We start from the raw sequence: 27,257 nt of genomic DNA, 5'->3' as shown, positions 1-27,257 counted from the left end.
GAAAGCTGAAGTTGCAGCCAGAATTACTCGATAGTGTAGAAACAAAAGTCTTTTGAAAAGACTTCTACAAATCCTCAGTAAGTCTCTATATCTTAGGCAATCCGCAGCTGACTGACTGAATGATAAAAATGCAAACTTTCATATTTGGGGTTAAAGATAAAGATGTCTCCAAATGAGCCTCAAGTTTTCTTGTGAGTCAGGTCCAATTTTCTTAATCTGTGCTTCCTGACCAAGCAGGAAATTACAGAGGTTTCATAAAAATCTATGAACGGAAGATTTCACAAGCCCCAAATCAGCAGGTTTCTTCTCTCTATTTTTAAGGGTATCTATCTCGAAAGAAATACTTTTAGATGGAGTTGTTCTTTCTCTCTCTCTCTTGCCTTCTCTGTGATGTTGAAAGTCATCCTAAGTAGACTAAACCTCTAAAAAGTATTGCCTTTACTTTCCTTTCACCTCATATCATCTGGATTGTCAGTTCTAGGTCTTCACTATTTTTGCATGAGCATCTGCTGGCATCCTGTAAGGATGTGTGTCAATAAGTCTCAGGAGCTGATTGAAATCACCAGGAGGTGGTGAAATGAAGGGAAAGACACTTAGTGCTGGATAGCTTTGGAACAGAGATTTCCTTCTTCCAGCACATTAATCAATTTATAATCCAAACATCCAAGTGCTTTCTAGGAGAATATATGGATGGAAACACAGAGCTATCATTTCCTGACTCCTTGTAAGCCACCACTGGTGAGTGAATGATGTCATGTCATCAAAGGATGCAGGGTAAACCCAGACACCTTCTCTATGCTGGGGCTACATCCGGGCCTGGATTGGGGCAAAATGTTAGAAAGCACATTTTGGGCATACACAAATCAGAAATCTATCTTTTTAAGTTTGGGTTTTGTTTCTATGTGGCAGGTAATTTTCAGCTGTTATTCCGTAAGCAGCACAGTAACCTGTCCTGCATACCCACCTTTAAGCATATTTGGACTTTCTGAAGAAAGCTGTGCTGCTTGTGTCTGTCAACACTTGTTGGTGCAACTTTTTAATTAAAAACTGACAAGACCAAGAAGACTGACTGTGCAGTTGTCAGTGATTGATTTACAAGAAGTTTCTTGAAAGATCCCTTTATGAGCAGAGCTTCTTTGTTATTCCAACCAAAGAGGAGCATGCAGGCCATGGACACGTTCTTGGAATCTGAGAAGGCTTTTGTCGTGACTGAGTGAGAGTATTCATTTGAAGTTCTGAGGAAATTTGGCACGAGAGGTCCCATTTAAAATCAATCCATTTTCTCAGCCTTGGGGGCACAAAGTGAGACATAGAGGAGAAATCTGACATCATCCAGTTGTCTGACAAATCAGATGACTGGTAGAGTTGTTGTTCTAACAAAACATTGGGATGGGCAAATGATTCACCACACTATCCAGGGAATGATCTGTGTGGACTCTCTGGAATGTGAAGTCAGCCAGTGTCATATTTAAAAGACTAATATGTTGCTCACCTCTATCAGTAACTATTATATTTGTCTTATATTGTGTAATGATGTCTTTGAAATCAATTTTTAGACATAAAATGAAAACCAGTAGAATAGCAACCAGATGTAGCATGCAAGGTTTCTAAGGTTACTGTCAGGAGCAACTTAGCAAAAGAAAGGAAATCTTAATGGTCTTGCAGAATTTTGGCACTTAAAACCACATTCTCCATATCTCTGCTTCCTACAACTCTGGCTGCAGCTTGAGGGCTCAAACACAGGCCATGGTCCCTGCCACCTCATGCCATGCAGCTCCGTGCTGTGTGTTGGCAAGCTGAGCTTAGGGCTGGGACTTGCCAAGGCTCCCAGGCTAGGCTTAGATTAGGAGCCAGAAGGTTCGGGGTCAGCACGTCATATGAGGCTAGTTTTGGGGTCTATGAAGACCCCAGGCTGGAACATTATGTGTGAACTTGCTACTACTCAAAATTTTAGAGAGGAGTAGATACCTGCACTGTGTGCTTTTTCTGAGAGAGAAAGTTTCACTGGCACTCATACAGACATTTGCAGTTTCTCCCAGAAGAAGCCCCAGAATGCAGACACCTTTAGAGAACACTTTCAAGACAAAGAGGGAATAAGAAACACACCACACTGGCTCTCCTGCCAAGGCAAAGCTGTAGAGTTCCAGGTGAATTAATTAGCAAAGGAGTAGCTGGTATTGCAGGCAGAGGCTCTGAATGTTCCACAGTGGTTGTGTATTTGCAAAGTGCCCAAGGCTGCAGCACAGGCACTGAAGACAACCAAACAAACAGCATAAACCCCTCCGCAAGCTCCTTTGATCCTGTGTATGAATTAGGATTCAGTCAGGAGATTTATGAGAGCAGCCAGTGCTGCACAAACCAGCAGGGCTGAAAATTGCACAAGAGCCCAGCTCAGAGAGGAATACTGAAGAACCCACTGGGCCACTGTTGTGACAAAGTCCTTTCTCTTACACAGGACTCTCACAAAGCTCTTTCTGATCCCTGAGGCTGTAATACCCTCCTGTGCAAACAGAACTGGATACAGTGGGATTGCCAACCTCCCAGCTGATGTGCTCTATTTATATGTGACACCACAGCCCCCCACCACCCCCCAGCTAATTTCCCCGTCTTGCCATGCTTCAGAGCATCTCATGATTGCTACATGAAGACTGACAGCAAGCAGAAGCAATTTGGATTACACTCTGCTGCCACACCTAGACTCCAGAGCATGAACTGGAATGGGGCAGTGTTGAGGGAGCATTTTTGCTTCATTTAGCATGGGGACTGATTTTAAGAAAGTATAACTTGAAACACTTTCCTCTTTTCTAAAATCTGTTTTAGGCTTTCTGATTCCACAACTCCCCTGAAGCAGTAAGTAGTGCACACAGACAGAATGACCAACATGTACTTCAAAAAGAAAAAGGAGCAAGAGAGGGATCTGTTCCAGCAACTTCTGGACTTAATCCAAGAGAAGGCCCTAAAGCATTTCCCGGAGAATCCTCAGAGGACTGAAATGGAGCTCATTGCCCTGGAAAGAGCCCTGACACAGGCATTGCAGGGAGGAATGTCATGAACTTCCTTTGTGATTGGCTCTAATGACTGCACCCCGGAGAAGTGCACTCTGGAGAAGATACACATTCGGGGGTGATTTGGAGGGCCATCCCACAGCATGCAGTGTGCAACCCCACCACCAGAAGATGAATGAGAACAAAGGCATTACTTACACTGATCATTCTTAAGCTGTGGTGTGTGCTTTGCAGATCCCTAGCACTTTTCCAGTGGAGGTCCTGATTTGTATCCAATTACCTTCCAGTCTCCTTGCTTTGTTGCTTACCTGCCTCATTACCGAAAGGTCAGTTCACGAGGGGCTTGCTATTCAGGAAACAATGTGATCCCTCTGGTTTTGCATTTATTTTCTGTTATTGCGTATCACAAAATAAACTTATTCTGATGCCACCCAGCTGCCAATTTCATTGGAGTACCATCTGTTGAAAGCACAATATCCTTCCATGCTGTTAACTCCAGGTGTGAGTAAATGCAAAGATATATTCTTGGTTACAGGACATTCCTTCCCCCCAACTATTTTCTGGTCTCCAAATGGGAGCATAATGCCTCCCTGATTCTGTGTCCCTGACCACACAAGGCAGCCTGCCAGTGTATCCTCTTTGGCTTACACATGTCCAGAGGATCTCTTGACCTCCTGATCCCCACAGTCCTCCAGCATCTTTCTCATACACTCACAAATGTGCAAAAGCCATCAGACACTTAGCATGAAAAACTGACAATGCTAAGAACCATCAGCTTTTACACAGGGCACTGCTACGGAGTTCAGCTATTCTGGAGAATATTCACAGCACTCTGCATACCCGTAGTTCAGAATGAGACCACTGTTTTCTTCTGTACAATTAACATGATGAAAGGTTTTGGAAAGCAGAGAAGCATCAGGCAAGGTGTTTTTTCCTATTATGGTATGAAGCTCTGAACTGACATATGTCAAAATCCACTCCGAGTAACCGTTCTCACTGGGGATGTCCTTGCATGAAGGGCATGAAAGGAATTTCGGTTTGCATAAATTACCTCTGCACCAAAGCAGGGACCTGCGACTCAGGCCATGTGATTTAATTTTCTGTGGTCATCTTATTTTTTATGTTATTGTAAGTAATCAAAGCATTAATGTGTCAGCTGGTGCAGATACCTGAGAAAGCCCATTTGTCAGAAGGGACCTTTTCTAAATTGTTTGAAATGCAGTGCAACTAATAAACCCCTTTGCATTGCTGTGTCCTATTAAGTGATACAGCATCATGACAAAAATCACAAATGCCTGTGGCACAGCAACCTCCGCAGATGAACAGTCATTGCAAAACTGGATCTGGAGAGAAGCTCTATGTGTGAACCTGATGTTGATGCAGACAGGAGTGGAACCTCTGGCAACAGAGGCTGGTGGTCCCAGGATGGCATCTGCTCCCTGATGCACCCACCACTGCACCCAAAGTGCTGCTGCACTGATCAGAGCTGTCTCAGATTAATGCTCTGCTGAAGTACTCACCCAGTTTCCTCATCATCATCAATACCCAAGAAGAAGCAGGGATGTTGATTTCCAAGTGCTCTGTACTTTGTGGTGGCCATCCCAAGGTGTACTGCCAGAGAAACCACCAGGTGCAAAATGAAGGGGCAGAGCATCACAAGAGGGGCTGTCTTCCCAAAATACCACACCACCCCATCAGACAAGGTCATAGCTACATCAACACAGCAGTCAACAAGGAGGGTACCACAAACCAGCATGGCTTGGTGTATTCAATGCCACACAGTTTGATGATGTTCTGGCAAACAAAGCAACAAAGGACAATATCTATGTGTGAGCTCACAGCTGTCATAGAAAATAATACAATGTTAGTTCTGCAGAGGGGATCTCTCTGCTTTATGTGCTTCCAGAGGGGATTCTGAGCCAGCCAGCAGCTCTCCTGCAAATCCTCCTCCCATCAGAAAGAGCTGTGTGAATGCACAGGCAACACGCATTAGAACACAGCCCATGGAAAGAGCTCAGAAGCTGTTTGGCTGAGGTCCAGCCTCCAGTCAGCTGAACATCTGCGGGGATGCTGGGCTCCTCACTGCAGGCATTGTCTCTGGGCTGACAGCAGCACAGCTATGAGAAAGCACACTGAGGAGCCTTGGCAGAACCCTTCACTCAGTGCAAAATATTTGTGTAACATGCTATGTTTGGAGTAACTATAGGAGATGTGATTAAAACCCTATAAATATGATGATATTCTCCCAGTGCCTGAGGCTCACAGAGCCATCAGCTTATCAGATATGAATGCAAGAGACCAGATCATACTCAAGAAATTTTTAATGTTTTCCCAGTATAAGCTGCCTTAAAAAGAAAAAGAGAGAGAAAAATTGAAAAGGAAATTCCTGAATAAAGGCAAGAAATTCATACCATATATGGCTAGGAATATTTGAGGAAGATGTCCTGATTATAGAAAAAAAAAAAAAAGTAGAATATTATAGCTAAACAGATGATTATTGCCAATTTGTTCTGACAAACACTTTTGGCATGTCTTGTCTGATGGTGTCCAGTACTTCTCAGGCACTAAAAAGGACTGATGTAGAGACAATTAAAATAAATGGAATCTGTTTTGTGACCCCATTGGGAACTGGAATTTAAGTGCCAGATAGCTATCAGCATTTTATGCTTATTTACTTCCTAGGGGTCTTTCTGCCTCTTAGATTTGAAGATCATACCTCTTGGCTGAATCACGGAACTGCAGAAAGGCAGGCAGGGAAACATTTATAAATATGTAGTGGGAAATTGATAGATCCAGTAAACTAAAAGCATGACAAGCATGCACATGAATAAATATGATAAAATTACTGTATGGTCAGAACCAGAGCTGTTGTGGGATGTTTTTTCTGTAGTTGACCTCTAAAATACAAGGGATGACAATCTTGCCCCACTAAAACCAGTGGGATTTGTGCCATTGACTTCAAGACAGCTAGGATTTTACCCCATTTAATGAGCTATGGAAACCAAGCCAATAGAATCCCAAGTGTTCCTTGAACTCTGATGAACTGGAAATCCAGTTTCAAACTGCACAGCCTGTGTTCAGCTCTGTATGTAACAGATGCAAAGCAGAGGCTGTCATCTTCAGAATTACATCTGCAGCGGAGCTAGTCCCACAGACAATTTTGTGAAAAAAGAAAACCAAACCCCCCAAAAATCTGTTTTGCATGTTGGTCTATCTACTGCATCTGTGTTCCAGTCAGTGTGCCTCTCCAGTCCAGGATTTTTCCTTCTTTCTCTTGAAGGAAAGCATTTGGTGCATGAAAAGCTATTGCTAAAATTTTGCCTGTTAATGTCCCAAACTAAACAGGTGGATTATTACTAACAAAATGGAAAATATTCTTTATGACTCTATTTAGAAGATAACCAGGTTCATTATCACTTTATGGCATATGGTAATTATTTATGGCATATGGGAGTCCCCCATAGAAAATTTTCCCATATCCAAGTCCCTGTTCAACAGAAGAAAGATTCCTCTGTTGGTGATTTGGTAACACAGAAGAACTTGGGGTTTAAAGATCACATTTACAATAGGCCATGTGTGGCTTTATCTGCCAGGGCAGTAGCTCATTGTACATGAAGAAAAGGGTGCATTGCCTCATTGGCAATATACAATAAATTATTGACAGAAAGAGTATGTGCCCAGTGGCTGCAAATTCCTTTCTAGAGGGATCCTGGAAGGACCTTAGTTTCTAGAGGCAAATCCCCAAGTGCAATAGTGAATAGGCTGTTTTCACTGTCCTCTCCCTGTCCTATCATGAATGTGTCCTCTCATGGCCACATTTGTTAGATATCGATCTCAGTGGACTTAGAACTCAAAGAGCTGAGAGTGGCACAGTGACAGTGTCATGAGGAAAGGAGAAAAATATGCTGCAATCAGAAACTAATATTGGATTTGGGGGCTTGCCTTGCTCTATTTCCTCCCCCTGCCTCCTGTACGAGAGAGTTTTTATGTCTCCCCTGACCAGACATTAGCAGCATAGAGAGTATCTGCCTCAGAGCATCCGATGTGTGGAAAAATAAGCCAGAGCTGGCCCTGAGGGTGTTTGAGGTGATGTGAGGTGGCTGCCCACTGCACAGACTTGTCCATCTTTCTAAGTGACTAACTGCAGAACTGACAGCACAAGGAATAGTCTGAAATCAGGGATGCATCCTGGATGCATTTCCTGATTGACAATGTTGATAAATGCAGGCAGCCAGGGAGGAGAAGACTTGCAGAAGGCTCCTCACCTGGTTTGCTGAGTGAAGCTGGGAAACCTTGTTATAGTCAGGCCTCAACAGCAACATCCTGAAAACCCGAACAATAACATCTCCATTATATACGCAATATATTCTGAGAGAGCTATCCACACGCTGTTGGCCATTAGGAGCATGAGATTATGAATATCCTTTCCTACATGTACAAGATCAGCGACAGCAACTTCCACCTAAATGCCAGTCCTGTAGGTTTTTAGCAGCTGGATGTTTCTGTTTAGCCTTTCTCTATATTTTATTAAAATCACAGTGGTAAAAGAGCTCAGTGAAATTTGTATTCTGTACTATACAGCTTGAAAAATATTTTGCAAGCAGGAAAATACAAGTGAGATTTTAACGGAAGCAAAAAGCTGTATCCTGGATACAGTATGGTCCATTTACCTGTATCAAGGAGAAATGTCACACTGCAATGTGTGTGTGTTACCATGAGATCACACATGCCTTCTGGGAATTAGGAAACATTTCACCTTGCTTGAGCCTTCAGCAGAACAGCAGGAATTATCTCATGGTAATAAGTAACCCAAAATGTCTAATTCTTGCAAGAAAATGGCAAGGAGAAAACAAACAATTACTTCCTTGTTATGAAAAATCATATTCCTTCCCACCGACAAAAAAGTTAGTGATTGAAGATGCCTTGGAAATGCATCTGAACTATCTATACGCATCTACCTAATGAACCTATGGGCCTGCAGTTTATTATGCATATAGGTATAATATATGTAGGGATAGACACCATTTTCAGATGTACATAGACATTTGAAAAAGACCTTTATGCCTATACTTAATAAATTCTTCACATATGTTTAACTTTATACCTGTTTAATGTGATGATACTCTTTAATTGGATTTTGGACTTGCTTTGAACATGTGGCACTATTACACCTTTCTAAATGATCTAAATGCTAATGCTACAGGATGAAAATGGAGCTTTTAATACAAGGATTTATGTACAGATTCATAAGTCAGTTTTAGAAACATCTAACTATATTCAATTTTGAAAATAACTGTGTGCATATCTAAAAGTATTATTTTTATAGCAATTAGTTTTCAATAAACTTTTAGAAAGAAGCAGCTGCAGTCCAGAGAAGAATACCTTTTGTCCCTAAAATTTATTGTTTTATCAGTATTGAAGCTTCACTTAATTACAGTTAACTGCAAGATTATGACACATTATAAAGCACTTCTCTGTATACTTAACTTTTGAGATTACTGCAGATTTACACACCTGAAATCTGCCACAGACAGGCAGACACATGGCTGTTTCTTTATTTTCATCATCTCTGGGCAAAATTCTACCACTCTCAGCCTTGGGTTCTTCAGGAATTTGCCAGAACTGCCTCCCCTCAAAAAAAAGAAAAAAAGAAAAAGAAGAAAAGAAAAAGGTAAGGGAGGATGTTAATATTTGACTTTAGGATTAGAAGGGGTTCATGTTAATTATTGATATGTCTCCTGTAAGGTATATGACATGTCCCTGGAGACTGATGAGATAGCTACAGAATATTAGCGACCTTTCCCTAGACTAACGTTAAGCAAAATATTAACAACAAAGATTGCATTCCTTTAGCCTTATTATTGGGAAGAGATCAAAGAACAAAATTTGTAGCTCCATAAACACGGGCCTCAAGACACATTCCTCATACCAAGGTGAGGTATGAGGCCCTGTTCATTCATTTGCAGAATCTACTGTTCAGTGCTCATTATTATTTGATACATGACCAATACCAACATATTGCAGCCAATGGCTTGTTCATGAACTATGCATTAAGACAACTGCTCAGACCAGCTGCCTGAAGTTTGGCCTGGTTTGCAAGATGGCACTGTTTCTGACCCCTGTCTGTGCCGCTTTCTAACCCACAGGAGGATTTCAGCATGGTTAATTAATGCAGTTTATGAACTAGATGAACACTTTCACAAATATTTGCAAAACTTTCTTGCTACCTAGATATGATTGCAAGGGAAATTTTGTTTATCAGCATTGTCAGAAGAAGCAAAACTCTATTTTTATTTAATTTGGAGGACCCAAAAATGTGAGAAAAGGGAGAGAAGCATGAGTTAACTCATAAAAAACATGGCTCCACATAAAGAAATTAGCCAGAGTAACAGACTACATGTGAGATTACTTTTTGGGGATCTGTACCTACTGTGGACTTTCTGGATAGACCAATTTTTTCTTTCTATGCTTCTGTAGCCATTGGTATGAAGGGCACAAGATTACCCAAGAATCCCAAGATAGATGGGTAAAAGTGAATTTTGTACTTATACTGAACAAGTCTGAAGGGAGGAAGACTGGTAAGATCCGTGAAATAGAAATGAAGATAGGAAGAGTAATAATTTTTCCTCTCTCCCAAAAGCAACAGCTGTCTCCTTTCCTCTGAGAAGAAGCAGTCCCAACCTTCTCTCCTGCATCTCACAGGCTGCTGGGAATAGAGGGGAAGAAGATGAACATAGTGGTACGGACATGCTGCAGGAAAACCAAGTGCAAGGGTGAAGAGAAGGATGGGATGGGATGGGATGGGATGGGATGGGATGGGATGGGGAAGGCTTGGAGAGCTACTGCTAGGTGGTGGTACCAGCAGCTGTGCCATCAGGAGGTAGGGCTCAGGTACTCAGGCTAGGGCAGCCCATGCTGGCTATACCATTCCCAAAGACTGCCACCCTCCCAGGGATGCCAGCTGCTGAGAGCCTACTCCAAAGCTTTCCAATTGCTGGGGATATGAGGACTGTAATGAGAAAGATGCTCAGGTGCCATGATAAAACAAGTTTTCTAATTAACAGAGATAGAAATATCACAGAATCATAGAATGGTTTGGGTTGGAAGGGACCTCAAAGATCACGTCATTCCAACCCCCTACAGTGGGCAGGGACACTTTCCACTAGACCAGGTTGCCCAGGGCCCCATCCAACCTCACCTTACCAGTACCCCATGAACCTCACAGTCAAGAATTTCTTCCTAATATCTCATCTAAACCTACTCTCTGTCAGTTTGAAGCCATTCCCCCTTGTCCTATCACTACACACCCTTGTGAAAAGTCCTTCTCCAACTTTCTTACAGTCCCCTTTAGGTACTGGAAGGTGCTCTAAGGTGTCCTTCTCTTCTCCAAGCTGAACAACCTCAATTCCCAGCCTTTTTGTCTTGTCAAGGAATTCCTATTTCCATTGGTGGCATTGATTTAGATCTGTCTTAAGTGTCCCAATCTGTATATTTCTGTAGTCATTCATTGGTGGTTTTCTTATTGCTGTCACAATAAATTACTCTACACAGAGTATGTGATTGTTAAATATTAGTTAATTTTGTTGTATCATCTTCCCTAAACAGAACAATATTTTATTAGTTCTGTCTCTTGATATTCCATTCTCACCCTGCGGTTTACTATGCTCATTTATTGCTCAATTTGAATTTTAGTCTGCTCTGTCATTTGTCCTCCACATTTCAGCATGCTATGTACTGGCAATAATAATAATAATGAAGATCCATATTCTGAGCTTATTAATGGAAGAATAAATTTGAAACTTCTGTGTAGGCTGCACCAGAGGTCTAGAGAGCTTACAAGCACCATGATCTTTACACTGAAATTGCACATATATGCATTGGTTTTGGTGCAGATCATATTGTAACATCAAGGCTTTTGTATGAAGCCTTAAATTCATTAACCTCGTGATTTCTCTCAGAGTACTAAAACAAATGAGTCTTACAAAGAGTGAGTAGCACTTGTAATTAGTAACACAATTACAACAAGAGTGGAATCTATCACCATGCACTATTTTAATATAATTACTAAGCATTAGCATTTGCTTTGGCCCACAAGATGAGTCACTGTCTGCATGAATGATGATGGGGACCAGCTTGTCTGCTGGTATATACTGGGATAGCCCCAGCAGGGTCACCAGAGAGGAACTGTCTTACAGCCCTGGGGATTATGGCTCTGGCAGCTCCACCACGAGCCTCACTGGGAGTCAGATCCAGTCTCTAGCACATTTTCTATAGGAGGTAAATAAAATTAATACCTAACTAGGAATGAAAATGAGGGAAAGAAAAAATACTTGCGCAAATGTGTGGTTCCCTCTCAGTGATTCAAGTTTACTGCACATGCTACATCGAAACAAATCTTTGCAATTACATTTTTCTTGGGGGAAGGGAGGTGTTTTTTCTTTTCTGAACTCCTACACCCTGGTTAAAAGCTGAAAGCAGGCTGAGTTGTGCAAGGCTGCGTTGAGACTGATTAGACAGGAAAGCGCGCTGTGACACTCCCATCCGTGTGAAAGAAGAATGAAGCAGCTCCTAAAGTCCGTCCTTGCCGGAGCTTGATCTTTCTCCCACTTGTTCATGTCAGCAGTCCTGACACAGGAGCAGGAGGTGCATCCAGTTCTTACTCAGCAACAACTGCTATGGAAATCAGAGGGAAGGATGTGGGCCCAGCTGTTTTTTATCCATCAGGATTTGAACTACTGCGAGTTCTGTTCTAGTAAAAGCTCAATAAAAAGCTGACCAGAAGACCTTAAGATTTGTTCCAGTGCATTTTTATACACTTCTTCAGGGTAAATAGTGAGAATAGAGGAGCAGTGCCAAAAGTAAGGCTTGAGACATAAATCCAAACTAAAGAATTTATATACATGCACACACACACACACACACACACACACACACATATATATAATTAGTTTTGCAACGGAAATAAACTTTGTTGTTGTCAAAGACAGACTTGCAAACCATACTGGAAAGTGTTCTTTGATCCCAGTGAGCTCTTCTGTCTAATACTTCATTGCAAACACATTGGACCCACACAAAAAATGAAACTGTTCTAAGCAAACCATTAGCTTACTGAACTTGTTGCCAGATATTTTACTTAGATTTTTAGTAGTCCTAAAAGATGCTGGACTTCAGTGTTTCAGCTAAATGTCCTTAATTCACTTTACATCACTATCAACAACACTGAGTTATGAATATCCCAGAATAAAGTCTGGCATTTTCTTCCATCCCTGTAAGCACTGGCACTATCACAGAGCATTTTTGCTAACTTTAAACTAAGCTGATGAGTTACAGAGTTTCCGTGTAACAGCAGAGGGGCAGATAGGAATGACTGGCCATGGTTAACTCCTGGCAGATTTGAACAGTGACCTAGATACCAGAAGCAGCCCAGCACCTAACAACATGAAATAGAAACAAAATCCATAACCTTTATTAAATATAGTGTTGCATTTCATCCCACTGCAGAGACATCATTACCATGCTGTGGGCAAAGATGAAAATAGGAAGCCTGATACTATGCATTTATATAATGCATAATAATGCTTAGCAGACATAGAGCACTGTTCATTCTGAAAACACAATAATTTAAACCTCAATAAAACTGAAGTAGAGCAGTGTGTTTCTTCTTTTTACTTTTATAATCATTATTTTCCCCCTAAAACCTATTGAATAAGTGCATCATATCAAGGAACATCATATCTATGGCTAAATTCTGATCAAATCACTGTGGTGAAACTACTAATTATCTTTGAAGCCAATGGAAAACTTCCAGCAATATAACCAAAATCAGAATCTGGATCCTATTTGTACATGCCATAAAGCTGAATTATTATTGGATAGCTTGGTACATCTAAAAATAACCCCTTTGGTTTATTTTTATCTCAATTTGGAAATCAGGTTCACATTGTTTCATACTTCTCTGGCTAACCTAAAAATTAGAATCTGACAACGTGCTTATTTTATGGTTTGCTGCGTTCTCCTATCTGTTTCCAGACACCCTCCTTTCCCAGCTGGAAAGCAAGATGATGTGGTTTTTCAAGGGGATGGTTCTGGTGGCAGACTAAGGCCCTGTATAGCCAGTTATTCCACCTCAGGAGTGGCCAGGTAATTCAGAGTAAGGTTCCCTTCCCTCTCCCTGCACCTGACTTTGGGGTGCTGCTTTTGTGCAGAGATTGATTCAATTAAAAGTGAACCCCTGTCATTCTCATCTGGGTGTTTTACTTCCTTCTTGGGATCTTTAAAGAAGATTTCTAGAATCTGTCCTCTTTTAAATCCATGGCTGAAGCTATTGCAGTCAAGGTTACTGCCAGCTCTGTCTCAGCAGCTGTTACAGGAGGCCCAGATGGCCTTCCTATGCTCCTGATAACCTTGGAGAAGGTGAGATGGATCTCAGCTTAGCCTTCAGTCCACTGTAAGACATGGTCAGAACAACTCATGGCAGTCAGCAGCTGTTGACCATTTTGTTCCATATGCAAATTCTGGGAGGGATAAAATTTACTTTCACTTGTGGAAGTAATGAATTCATTTGAACAGGCCATTGTGGTTGAACTGTTAAAAAGTTCAGGAATGCCTGTGTCAGTTCTTTCCTTCCAACATTTCATTCTATCCTGTCATTTTGTCAGTTAAGGCTATTCTGCCAGTTCAGTGCAGTCAGCAGAAAACAAAACAAGGCAACTGCTTTTTTTGGGGGGGGGTGTAGGAGGAGCTAGGGGAAAAAAGTACCACACAACCCAAATCATTTAAAGCCTCTAAAGTGGTAGAGTGACTCAATAAAAAATTAAACCTAGCACACTCAACAAGGTATTTTAACCAAATAAGGTATTACAAAAATAAGTAAAAAAATACACAGAGGGACATACACAGACACACTAAATGATGTATCAGGGGTTTAGCTCAAATATTTTTCTTCTTGAATGGTCAGAGGAAAGACTTCAGACTGACCCCATGCTCCCTGGGGATTACATAGAGTCTTTGCCACAGAGACCTTCCTTTTACAGAATCATTGGATCAACTCATAACAAATCCTGCAGTTGTCCCTGGATCAAAAGCTGTTCTTCCTTGTATCAGAATATGCAATACTGCTGCAGGATAGCTCTACGCCTTTCTGCATCAAGGAGTTCTTGCTGTGCTACTGTAGAATACATCTTTGGAAAAATTAGATCCTGACAGGGATAGCAGCTCCATTTAGTACAGAGTTTCTGTTTCCACAGAAACCACACCACTGAAGTCTGCAGAGGGCAGATGTGGAGTGAGAACATCTGTGACCACTTAGGTTAATTGCCTTTCCCAACTCTTCCCCCACTTCTGGTCTCTGGTGGCCCTCTGAAGATCAATGGCAGATCACCAGGCATCTTGTTGCAGGCTTTCTGCCATCCTGCCCCATCTCCTGGGGTTATCTAAAGCTGGGTTTAAAACTGTATCCAGAGGGTCCCTGAGGACTACTAGTGAGTCTGCTGTCTCCTTTGTCCCTGGTTTTCTCTCTGCTGCTGGACAGACCATTTAGACCCTCTTCTCCTCAGATCTACAGCTTACCAACAGTTCAGGAAGCTTCCCAGCTCAATTGTAGAGATGTATTGTTTTATTTGATAGCTCAGATACAACTATGATAGGAATTATGAAGATTTAAATAGTTATTTTACTCTTTAACATGCTTTCACAACAAATAAATATTTTCAGATAAAAGGAATGCCAAGATATTGCATATTCATTACAGATACTTCCAACATACTACATGGTTTTCATTATTACTCTCTGATAGTCTTTTCTAAGAATGTTAATGTTTCCCAAAAATGCAAAAAAGATGTTGTCAGTGCTGATGCATGAAAATTATTCAAGCATTACCTCCTCTGCCAAGATGCTAATCTAAATTCAAGCTACAAAAAAAAAAAAAGGAAAGAAAAAATACGAAACTTTTTTAAAAAGTAAGTTTGAAACCACTACTAAAAGCCACAACAGACAAAAAATGCTGCAGCAAAAGAAAACAAGAGGTGAAATTCACAGAGTTGTCATTGCCCCAGGTTTCACTGTGGTTCTACCTCAATGCTATGGTGGCTTGCTGGTTTCCTTTTGAAACTCTTCAGATATGGGAAGAAGTTGGCTGTATGGCTGAAGAGACTAGGGGCATCAAAAGAAAGGTGAGATATCAAAGCTGAAGGAAACAATCAGAACTAGCTATTTTTAGCTATGGTTATTAAGAGACAGGAGACCTTTAACATAGTGGGACCTTCTGGTTTTTTAGGCCATCAGAGACATACCCAGGGACAGAGCAATTGCCTTTACAAGCTTCTTCAGACCACCAGCAACCCACATGTTTAAGAGGCAAATTCTCTTCTCTGGAGTAGATTTTCTGATACCATTTTAGAGGCCTTGGGGATGTGCAAGAAATTTCTGCAACAACAAAGCTGTGCTGTGATTTTATTATCCTTCTCCCAGATGTCCAGGCTAATCAGTGACAAATGCTGCTTTTATTTACTGCTTTCATATAAAGTTCTTACATGCTTATTCTTAGGGCAGTTCTTTGGAATGGCATTGAAACAATAAAAAACTTCAGTCGCCCAGAAAAAGTGAAGACACAAAGTTAACTACTAAATTTCAGTACAACTGACCTTGAGACAAATTCTGGTCTGTTAAATGTATTTAACATTTTGGGGAGGTTTTTTGCACATACATGATAAGAGTATTCCCAAAAGGTATGGCTTGCTATTAACAAAAAAAAACCAAAACCAACCTCATTTGTTTGCAGGTTTAAAGTATTAGGACAAATTATAAGTTACTTAATTTTCCACTAAGACTGTACTTCCTAATGATTCTTACAGCAAAATCAGAATCTTGAATGTAACTATTAACATATTTACAAAGTCTACATATATTCAGAGTACATGCCATTTTTTTTCCAGTGTCCCTTATGAAAGTAAACAATCCATGGAGCCCTATACCTGTAGTTTGTAATGACCTCAGGATTCCTTAATGCTATTGCATCCTTACTGCATGCAGCTAGGGGTACTTTACTCTTTCATATTTGCCAGGTCTTTCATTTAGTTTTCCACACTACAGCAGATGTCCTGGTTTAATGAAAGGCAATTAAGAACATGATTTTGCTCTGTTATATTCACATCTCAGTGGTCACCTGTTCCCATGTTATTTCGGAACCTCTCACCCTTTTGCTGTTGAGAACTGAATTTGAGAATTGTGGGAAAAGGTTTCATTCAAGCCAATGCCTGAAATCATTACTACAGTAGTGGATGGGATTTGGGTCCAGGTAAGGTGGTGGAATATCCATGTTTTCAGTTTTCAGTTATATCCATGTTTTCAATTCAGCTTCAGCCAAAATTGAAGTCACTCACTAAACATACATCATTCCTGCTGGGCACTAAGCAGGACTCAATGCTACTTGAAGCAGCAATAACTTTTGGCATATTTTAGTTGCAGGTCTCAGACAGTTTGAAGCCTTCTCCTTCCAGGCTATTTTTGTGCTCAGCCTTTCTCCTGCTTTGTCTCTTTAGAGAGTGACTGAATTATGACAGGACCATCTCTGTGGTCACCGTCTCTTCAGTCATTGTCCCTGCATTTTCCCATCTGGGGGAAACATGAAGCCTGCAGTAATAACACAACAAAATTAAACAGTGCTATTAAATGAATGACTGACCTTGGTAACATGAAAGAAGATGACAACAGTGACAACCATGGGCAAAACAACTGCAAAGCAGATCTTCAGATAACAAGAATTACTACATCATTACACTTTTAATTTCTGATGAAATTTTCCTATGAAATACTGACCAAAGCTTATTCAAATTGTAAGGCAGGAAGTCTCTCTAAGCTTTGTCTTAGTTCGTGGTGCCATTAAACACATTTACAAGACATTGGAGCTTACACTTCTTTCTTCCCTGACCACAGGTGCATACCCAAATCCATACCAGGATGGGTTTGCATCAGAGGGAGTTTTGACCAAGTAAGGATTGCAGAGTCAGGCCCCACACAGAGCCCTAGACATAGTCTTGTTCATACTTGGGATAAAAGTGAGTGCATTTTGATGAGCTAAGCAACTAAACTGGGTTAATATCCAGTTTGTCAACAAACCTGTTTGGGCATGCTGGCTAGACCGTGGCTGCTTACCTCGAATTAACCCAATCTTGGATTATTTTGTTCCCAGTAAAATGAAGGATCCTAAAATTTCCTTTGCAGTTGGTAGTTCCAGCTATGTGAGGAGACAGCTAGGAATTCACAGAAGCCCTTGCCAGGGTTTGGGAGGCTTTGGTCCGAGGATGAGCTGGGAACATCTATAATTTCCAGACTGACAAATCATGCATGCTCAGAGCAACACAATGCTGAATGTGCAAAGAACGAGTCCAGTTACACTGCTCCTACAACATGGAGCAGTTCTCTGCCTGTACCTGCATCAGCTGTTTTCCCAAATATGTGGAAATCTCCACTGCGGACCGACCAATGCTGAGGAGCTGGGGGTACCTCTTGAATGACACCATAATATAGCCAGAATTAAACATACGCTAATAGTGTGTTGACCTATACATAGAGATGGATATATATGAGTTATTTATAAGTCATGTATAACAGTCAGTGCTCTTTCATGAGCACATAAGAGCTTCCTGAAGATGGATACACAACTCATGAAGTGCCTTCCCAAGTGTTTTCCTAAGGAAGGTTTTCCAGAACAAGGATTGTGTTTACAGAATTTATGAAGATGTTTACAGCCTCGGCTACACATATTTGTCAAAATATTGCAATGGAACTTCAGACCCAATATTTTGCTTCTGGTGCAGGGGAAGTTGGGGGATTTCTTGCATTTTTATTTTTTTTTGCAGATTGTTTTTAGAATTTGGTGAAGGGTTTGGCTGGTTTTCCAGCAAAAGCTGCTGTTGTGTAAACATTTGTAACTTCTCAAAGACAAAAATGCGTGTATGGTTCTAGTTTTAAGCACATGAGGTCATTGGTTAAGTGTTCAAGGACTGTGAGCTGGTCAGACATGAGCGGAAGGATGCACTGCATGGTCTTGTTGATCCCATTTCAGCTTCAAGTGGGTAAAGGAGGCTGGCGGGCTGGCTGAGGTGCACAAATAACAGGGTTTTACAAGCCTCCAGAGAAAGTATGAATTGCAGACTTGAAGCTGTGCTAGAGGCAGAAGGGCTGCCCCACTGCCCTTCCTCATAATGCTGGTTACCAGAGAGAAAGGAGAGCCAAGGAGGAACAGCTGCTAGCAACCCATTAGCCAATATCAGCGGCCCCAGGACCCGAAGGTCTCTGTCCCACAGTCCACACGCAGGGTGTCTGGGGCTCCCCAGGCACCGACTCGGCGAGCGGCGTTGCCGTCTCTCGGAGGCCCCTCCATCCTGCCAGGCCGAGGGACGCGCCCGGCGCCCGGCGGGCCCTGGCGCCGAGCACGGGCCACACGCCCCCCCTCGGCGGGGCATCACACCTGCCCCACAGCAGCACAGGCCTCACCGAGTTGGAAAGGACCCACAAGGACCATCGAGTCCCACTCCTGACTCTGCACACGGCAGGCCTAAGAACCACACCATGTGCCTAAAAGTGCTGTCCTAAAGCTTTGTAACGCTCTCAAGCTGGTGCTGTGACCACTTCCCTGGGGAGCTCATTCCAGTGCCCAACCCTTTCCTGATATCCAACATGAACCTCCCCTGAGTCAGCTCCAGGGCATTCTCTCGGGTCCTGTCACTGGTCACCACAGAGGAGAGATTAGTCCTGCCTCTTGTTGACTATGAGATCCCACTTCACTTCAGCCCAGGGCGCGCTCCCGCCCGGCCCCCACCCAGGCTGGGCCCGTCACGGATCCGCGGCCACCCCAGCGCTGGCGCCACAGCACCGCCCGCCCGCGCTTGCCGCGCCCGCCCGTACCGCCCGACGCTTCCTGCGGCGGGGCCGGCGGGGCGGGGGCGGGCAGGGGGAGGAGGCGGAGGAGGAGGAGGGGAGAAGCGGGGACGGGAGCGAGGCGGAGTTGGTACCGCCGCCGGATGCTGCGAGGAGGCGCCGCGGCCCCCCTGCGCTGCTGGTCGCTCACCTGAGCGGGCAGGAGGGCGGGGAAGGAGGAGGAGCCGGCGGCCGAGCTGCGCGGAGCCCGGCGGCGGCGAGGCGGGCGGAGGGGCAGCCAGGCGGTCGGGCGAGGCGATGGCGCCGGGTGCGTAGCGGGCAGGAGGCCCCGCGTCCCGCCGTGTGCGCCCGGCTGCCGGCGGGGGTGGCCGGCGGGCTTTGCCGAGGCCTAAGAGCGGCCTCTCCCCTCGGAGCGCCGGGTGCGGCTCCGCCGCGGCCCGCACGATGTCCACCCGCACGCCGCTGCCCACCGTCAATGAGCGGGACACAGAGAACGTGAGTGTCGCGCCGGGACCCTTCTCCCTCTCTGGCTTCCTTCGCCTCTCCCCGGTACCCGGTGGCGGCCCGGCCCTTCGTGCCGCCCAGGCCGAGTGCCCCAGGGGCGGGCGGGCCGCGGCCGTGCCGAGCGCCGGGCCAACGCCGCCGCCTGCCCGCGCCCCGGGTTCCTCCATGCGGCGCTGCCGGGGCGGGTCCGGCCCGCCGCGCTCCACGTCGCCGCCGGGCCTCCCGCGGGGACCCCTCCAGCAGCCCCTTCCAGCCCTGTTGGGCCGGGCCGGGTCGGGCCGGGCTGCGCTGCCCTTATATGTCCTCGGCTGTCGGCGCACACGGGCTGCTGGCTGCGGGTCCCCGCCGGCGAGAGGCCTGTAGCCCCTGCGGGCGGCAGCCGGGGTGCCCCGCCTTAGGGCGGCCCCCACACACGGCACCTCCGCGCCTGCCTTGGGATTGCCACTTGTGGGCTGTCTGACAGCCTGGCCCTTGGCCTTGCCTTTCCTTTTGGGGTTCAGCGGTACTTGCTCTTTGTTCGGTTTGCACCTCCAAGACGGTCCCTGGTGTTGTTGTATTCCTTCCTCTGCTTTGCTTTGTGTTGCCTCTGAGGGGAGGCTGTGGTCGTGTCCTTGGTTCTTCCCGAGTTCATTGTATCTTCCTTTGTGCTCAGTTTAAATATTTTTGCGGTCCTCTCTGCTCCGCCCGGACTCGATGGAGTGGTGTTCTCTGCTGTAGTGGTCTTTCATAGAAAATAATCAGAATTGGCTATGATGGACGGTGTACCTGAGGAATGCTGGACCATGTCTGGTCCTGTCCATCAGTGGTGACTTCATAGGTGGTAGTGTGGGAGTTGTGAAATTTTCCTCTTGGGCGAGGGGACCAGTGTTAAAAGCACTATTGTTTGAAATACGTATACTTAATTACCTTTGGAGGGGGAAAAGGAGTCATAGGAAGTATAACACATGCAGTCATACCCACCTTCTATTTGTGTGGAAGGTGATTGGTAAGAAACGAAGGAAGATGGCCTAGTGGGGTGAAATGGGTTGAAGAAGGTGTTTGTAGTGCATCAGTCTGTTCTATAGATATTCTGGCTAGTAGCGGGAGCTCCTAAGGTTTCTTACAGTACCAGCCCAAGCAGTAGTGCCTCATGAATAGGTTACTGACCGCTACGAAATGAAAAGTGAATGTAAGAAGATGATTTGGAAGGCAAAGGTAACAGAAAGAGATAATATAGCTAGAGAAGCGAAACCCAAGTGTAGTGAATTATTTTAATGAGCTTTTAGTATCAGTCACTCAGTGGAAGTTTAATTGATAGAGCAATATCAGACTTATTACTAGTAAAGCAAATAGATGTGTTTGGTCTCTCCTTACTCTTCATGGACTGGTGGGTTCTGTGTTATTCTTAGAACAAAAGCAAGTCCTTGGGATTAAAATTTTGATTTAATTAAATGATAAAGTCCAGGTTTGTGTGATACATGTTACTCATGAGTCTCTATTTCAAATGTATGTAGGAATATAGATGACAGGAAAGGATAAGAAGTATTTATGCATATATCCAGTAATACAGTCCATAAGACTTGCAAGATTTACACAAGGCAAATGGAAATATTTTCAAATGTCATAATCTTTTATGGAATGAAAACTTCAAAGTGTTGGTCATTAATTTAGAAAATATTATGCTACTCGTGAGTGCTCAGTTTTGAAACCTAAGGAATACTAAATGTTAGGTTTTTATTGTAATTTTGGAGAGTACATTGGGCATAGAAGCACCTAGGTTTGTACAGAGTATCAAAATACTTAAAGTTGCACATTTGCTTCTGCAAGGCTTGGTATAAGTATGAAACCTTATACTAATGAGTATAATCTTCTATCCAGATAAACGCCAAAGATCTGTGCAGCTGTAAGTTCCCCAGTCTGCACAGAGTCACTCCAGTGCTGTCATTAGTGGGCGTCCGCAGGATTTTGGAGCAGAGACCTTGAGCTCTGCCTGTTGGACAGCCAGTGGTGTCTCTTACGTCAGACCTTTGGCTAAAGTGGTAAATGGAGGATGGAGGAGGAGTAGGTGGTCCGTTGCTGACTTCCTGATCAGCAACATTCCTTGATTTAAAATGGATTCTGTGAGGGTGAGGTGAGACTCTTAAATTACTTTTGATGTGCTCCCTTCTGCTAATAAACTCTAATGGACTGGGGAACTGTTTATGCTGGTGGCTCATGATGGACAAAGTCAAGCTAGCAAGCTCTGAGTAACTGAGGTGGTGAGAAGTTGTAACTAAAAGGAGAAGTAATTGGAAAGAGTGAGGAATTAAGGAGCTGGTAAAATGTCCATCTTTGTAGTGCATATTTCCAGTTCTCTGGTATGTATATTAGCAAAGCTCTTCTGAACAGCTCATGGTGATCTTCAGGAGAGGCTCTTTTCTTCCACCTGGTGCTCGTGGCCTTCTCACAGTGTTGCTGCATTGTGTGACTCCCAAGGGGCAGACTGGAGCTCTGTGTGCGGAGAGAGCTGATTGATGTTTCTGAGTGCAGCCCTATGTGTGTGTCCAGCTGTGCTCTGCACATGGGGTGAGGTTGTTGCATGAAATCATGGGCAGCTACCCTGCCACCACCACCCCCTCTCTCTTGGCAGCTGCTTTAGGTACTTTGAAAGAGAAAACAAATAAAATTTTAATGTGTGCTTTTCTCAGTGAGTGAGCAAGCATTTGTGTTATCATTTGAAAAAAGAAATTATAATACTGGGTATAGCACCTATACATTGCTTGAGGAATTACAGGAGTTCCTGGTAGGATGGGTGAAAAACTTGCTTGTTTCCATAATGCTTTTTGCCTCTTGTCCCACAGTGCCCTTTGAAAATATTTTAGAAGGGATAAGATCAGGCAGCATATTACTTTATCAAGTCTTATGGGAAAGCTGGAGTGAAAAGAACAGGAACCGGCAGCAAGGGACCAGCAACAGGTGGAGGGAGGCAGGGCCTGGGAAGCATCAGTGTGTATGTAACTGATAGGCCTGCCCTGTGGAGCTTTGCACTCCTTTTCTTTGCCTCTTTTGCTATTCCTGACATCTCCCAGTGCTATGCTTAGTTTCCCTAGCATATGTCCTTAAATACTTTTCACTGGAATTGTTATTTCTCGTTCATGAAAGCTGTGTTTAAGGAAGCAAAGTAGATTATGATTATCAAACGCTTATTCTTACTAACAGTTTATTTGGAATCTTAGGGAAATTATTGGGTGGAGGGAGTACTGTATTTTCATGTGTATTACTGGATTTATTTTTTCAAGTGAGGGGTAAGAGCAGTATGCAAAATAATAATTTTCCCTATGATTTGATTTTGTACATGTAAGTATATACAGCCTCCTCTTGATACATTTTTTGTAGACTGTGACAGGTAGTGTATCACTGCTTTCAAACAATTGCACTTGGCGTTAATTTGGGTGAACTGAGATTCCCATCTCTGCTGTTCATGGAAAAAGAGAAGGACAGGAATCAAAAGTTTTGAGCTAGAGTATCTCTTCTGTTTTCATTGAGTTGGTATTAATTGAGGAAAGAGGGGCTTTTATGTTTTTCCCTTTGTAATATGTTGCCTTGTATTGTGTCATTTAATTGAGGAACAGTTTTCCTGAATCAAGGCAAAAGAGAGGAAATACATAGGTAATATGTTCTCTTAGATGTTTTTGGAAAGCTGTGTTTAAGAAAAGACTCAGAGATTCAACAGTTGGCTCTATACTACTTGCTGTATATTACTTTAAGTTAATAAGAATGAGAATGCTGAAAGTAGTTTGCTTTTTCTGACATAAGGACCTCTTAGTCTGACATAAGAATACTTATTTTTTTTTCCTTGTATAGTAAGCGTAATTTAATCTTTTGGAGGTATTACTGCTATGTGTGAAGGTATTGCTGTTTACTTGTGCTGTGGTTTCACCTCTCTAGCTAAGTTTTAAGGTATTATTGTGTTTTGTTTTTTTTCAAATACCTCAAAGTTGTTTAATTCTGCTGGAGCAATCTGGCATGTTTACAATGGAAGAAGAAATTAATAAGGCAGGACTGCTGGATGATAACTCTGGCCAGAGTCGTGGTGCAATGTGGGAATTGTGGTTTGTTTTACCTAGGCAGTGCTGTGTGAGAATGATTGAGATGTCATGGCAGGGGAAGTTTTAAGAAGGATAAGCAGTGACATATGACCATGTGATTTGCTTCACTATCATACAAATAATTATAACTTTGACACATTCACACCCGTTTGTGGGTGAGCTACTGGACAGTGAGATCTCAGATGCCAGCTCAAGGGATGTGGTTAAGGATGCCCTTCTGACAGGGGAGCCTATGAGACGGCTGCATTTTAAAGAGGAAAGAAGTTGAAGAGGGCAAGAGATAAGAGGATAGGATGAAATGGTCAAGTTGGGATGATAATGATTATACCATGTTTAATTTCTTTCTGGTGGTTTTTTTTTTCCTTTCTGGATTTGCTTTTGCACAATAAGAACACATGGTTTTGATTTGGACAGAGGGGGCGTGGGAGAAAGTATCTGACAAGAATTCTTTCCTCCAGTGCCTTAAGCAGAAGAATGGCCTAATTTCCAAGCCTTATGGGTTCAAGAGTACAGCTGTATCTTTCTTATCCACAGGAGATGGACTTGAGCAAAATGAAGAATGCCTGAGTTTTTTCCTTGAGAGTTTATTTTCCTTGATCATAACTACACCATTAGGTTCTATGTTTGTTGAAACGGTAAGAAGAGAGTATGTCCTCCTAATCTTGTTTTGAAGGTTCTTGTGTTTTCTCTATGCAGATGTTCTCTTGTTGTTATTTTGCTTCACCTATGGGCTGAGCTCCTGTGTTGTGGGGGTAAAACATGTGCTGAGCTAGAGCCTGTGCATGGAGAGAGCGAGGTTTGTTTGGAAGTTAACCTTCTGTGTGGATCAGAGAGAATAACGAGACAGGCAATACGCGTGGTTACTTTCATTTTCTTCATGTAAAGAGGAAAATTTTGGTACAAAGCACTGAAAATGTTCATGATTCAGTGTTCTTTCTGAGCATGAGTATACAGTGTTATGGTTCAGAAAGAGTTAATGCAGTTTGCTTGTAGTACTTGTTTCATTTCATACTTCATGGGGTTTTGAGGTTCATAGGTAAACATAAAGTTGGACTGTTTGTGGTTGATGTTCTGAAAACTGTACTTACATGGTCAGTGGACTTAAACACTGAACTAGAACAAGGAGAATATGTTCTAGGAAAACTGACCAGTGGGGTCTTTTCCATTGTATATTTCTGATCCTATGGACTTACTGTTTATATTAAGAGAGATTTAAATGGTTTTTTTATCTCTGCATTTTAAATGTTTCAATCATCATTAAACACAGGAGATTTTTCCCCATGATACCTGATTACATTTGCAAACTAATGTTTCTGCTATAAGTGTGTTAAGTTTCTGCCATCACAATAGCTGTTGCTCAGCAGAGCAATGTCCTGCCAGCTTTCAATTGTTATCAGTAGTTTAAACACCAAAAAGATAGTGACTAAATTTTTAAGTGCAGATACTGTGATTTCTCTAAAATTATATTCTCAATTAGTGATTTGTAGTTGTACTTGTAGAGTTTTTCTTGTTCTCAGAATTTAGATAGACCTGACTGTACTATCTTACTGATGCTTGAGAGAACTTTAAACAGTGTTCCAGTACAGCAGATTCATTAAGAAACTATCCGGTAAGGAGATGATTTTACAGTTAACATGGACGCACTAAAAATCTATAGTGCATCTGAAGCCCATAGACAGGTTTCTTACAGATTGGCCTACTCATGGCTTGAGAGCTCGAGCCAACTTTTCATATATTGCAATATCAGAAAGAAAGCATTTTATCACTTCTTTTCAGATTTTATCTTTTAGTAACTTCAGCCTGTCCTTTTTTTTAAAATACATGTTTACAGTCTGTGCTGCCCTCCAGGTTAAACATACTACTTATAAGCTGCTGCCGACAGTGACAAGTTTCAAATTCAGCTTATTTATGTTGTGGTCATGACACCATCTATATTTTTGTTGTTGTTGTTGGAAACACAATGCTTGCTTTTTGTGGTTGGGTTTGTTGTTGTGTTTTTTTAATCTTTCTGGAATTTCAGAATAGGCAAAAAATTTTTGTTAGGATTTCACAATTTTTTTCTGGCTCTCGGTTCTTGAATGTTTACTCTGCTCTAGACAGTGGTAAATTAGGAAGAAATGTTTTCCACAGTTGACTGTTTGTGAAAACAGCTATGAAAACAGGAAAGTTTCATCAAAATATTCACATTGTTCAGTGTAATGAATATAATGCATCTCCATCTGAGTTTTAATAAGAAGCTGTTTCTCCACATCAGCTAGCAAGCCTGGTTAATTGTTAGCATTTCTCTGCTTCTTTCACATTGTCAATTAGCTTTTCTTTGGTGTGTTCTCCATGCTCAGTGCTAAACCGAGCTTTAAATTGGGCCAGTTGTATTTCACATAAGAATGAATCATCTTTGTTTTTCTGTGAATAACTTAGTAAAATAGCAAAATCAAAGGCTTGTTGAGGTCTCAGGGTCAGTTTGAGACTTCATAGCTGTATGTGATGATTCAGCTTTGATTGCTTTGGTGAGCATCCTAGTGAATCTAAGGTTAAAAATTCCAAGATGATAAGATGGCCCTTGTTTTTAAAGTACATTTCCCTGTGACTGTTTCAACTTCTATTTCCTAAGTAGTGACCAATCATGCAGTAGCTATTGCAGGAAAATAGTTGAAGGCAAGAACTTTTGAAACCACACTCTGTGTTTGTCATAATCCTGTTTCTTTTTGATCTGGGACCGCAGTTGAAAAAAAAGTTTGGTTGGTTGGTTTTGGTGGTGGGGTTTGGTTTGTTGGGGTTTTTTTTTTGTTGTTTTTTTTAACACAAGCATTTTTTTCAGGGATTTCTTTTTTTGTATGCTTTCAAAGAAAACAGCAACTTCTGCTGAGAGACATATATTCACAGCTGTAGGAGGGTGCTTGCACAGTTAAATTCAGCTGGGCTGCAGTTAATCTTAAAAGTAATGAGCCAGACATGCTCATGGAGCACTACCACAGCTTAGTGTCTAATGATTGATCAATAGTTGTATTTATGTGAAACCCAAAAGCGCAGGTTTTTTGGGCATCTCTGTCAAGTGAAAGATCATTGTTGTGCTACAGTTCTCCATTGGATCAGGACAGCTGATGAACAGTCACTTCACATTGCTTAAATCCTTGTGGAAAGCAGGCTGTCTTGCTGGAGTGAATGTGTTTGTGGGTCTTCTGTTGCATGTGGTTTCAGGAAAAAGTAATTTTCCTTTTTTTATCTTGCTGTTCCTGTGCTTGTGGGACACCTTAGGTACAGGCTGTGATCTGAGAATGAGAAGTAGTCTGCACTCCACTTGTTTGGTTGGCAGGCATGTACCGTACCATTAAGATGACTTTTGTAGAGAATCCTTCATGGCTGTTCAAGATTTAAGTGTTCAGTACCAGTGGCTTCTGTCCATTTGTGTGTAAACTATTTCAGTTAGCAATGTTTCATAAAAGTGTATGCTTGTTACAGAGACCTAAATATAAAATACAGCAACACAATGTGTTATGAAGATAAGGGTTCTTTTTCTTTACATTTGCCTTCTTCAGAAAGAGGACTCTTACAGTAAGCTTTAGCCAGAATAATTGTTTATATGTCCAAGATTTATACCCAACCCAAAAGAGCATTGAATGGCCACACACTGATATGTGTATCATAGCCATAATGATTTCTGAGGTAAGAGTTGTTGCACATAATGGAGTTTTACTGAGGTCACAATGAATCAGGTTTGTGACTTCAGAGCAGCCTCTGCCTTGTTCACTGTGGCCCTACTGAAGTGCTAGGAAGAGGCAGAATAATTATCCTGGTTTTTGTT

The 27,257-nt window shown here is 42.5% G+C and overlaps 1 protein-coding gene across 4 annotated transcripts in view; it reads left to right on the top strand.

The window, feature by feature from the left end:
* Positions 1-19,240: 19,240 nt before the first annotated feature.
* Positions 19,241-27,257, top strand: part of MARK1 (microtubule affinity regulating kinase 1) — a 57,485-nt gene continuing 49,468 nt past the window's right edge. For 2 of the 4 annotated variants that reach the window (XM_054279363.1, XM_054279361.1), the window contains exon 1: positions 19,241-19,379. In XM_054279363.1, the coding sequence (XP_054135338.1) occupies positions 19,329-19,379 (51 nt within the window). In that variant the 5' untranslated portion in view covers positions 19,241-19,328. The remainder of the gene's footprint in view (positions 19,380-27,257) is intronic. The other 2 variants (XM_054279364.1, XM_054279362.1) reach the window with 1 other exon arrangement.

The sequence above is a fragment of the Melozone crissalis genome, unplaced genomic scaffold, assembly GCF_028551555.1.
Source record: "Melozone crissalis strain CALT ecotype California unplaced genomic scaffold, PUWL_Pcris_2 ptg000027l_1, whole genome shotgun sequence".
In the NCBI taxonomy this organism is placed as follows: Eukaryota; Metazoa; Chordata; class Aves; order Passeriformes; family Passerellidae; genus Melozone; species Melozone crissalis.
Note: the sequence above shows the minus strand (reverse complement) of the source record. Positions and strands in the feature narration are given on the sequence as shown.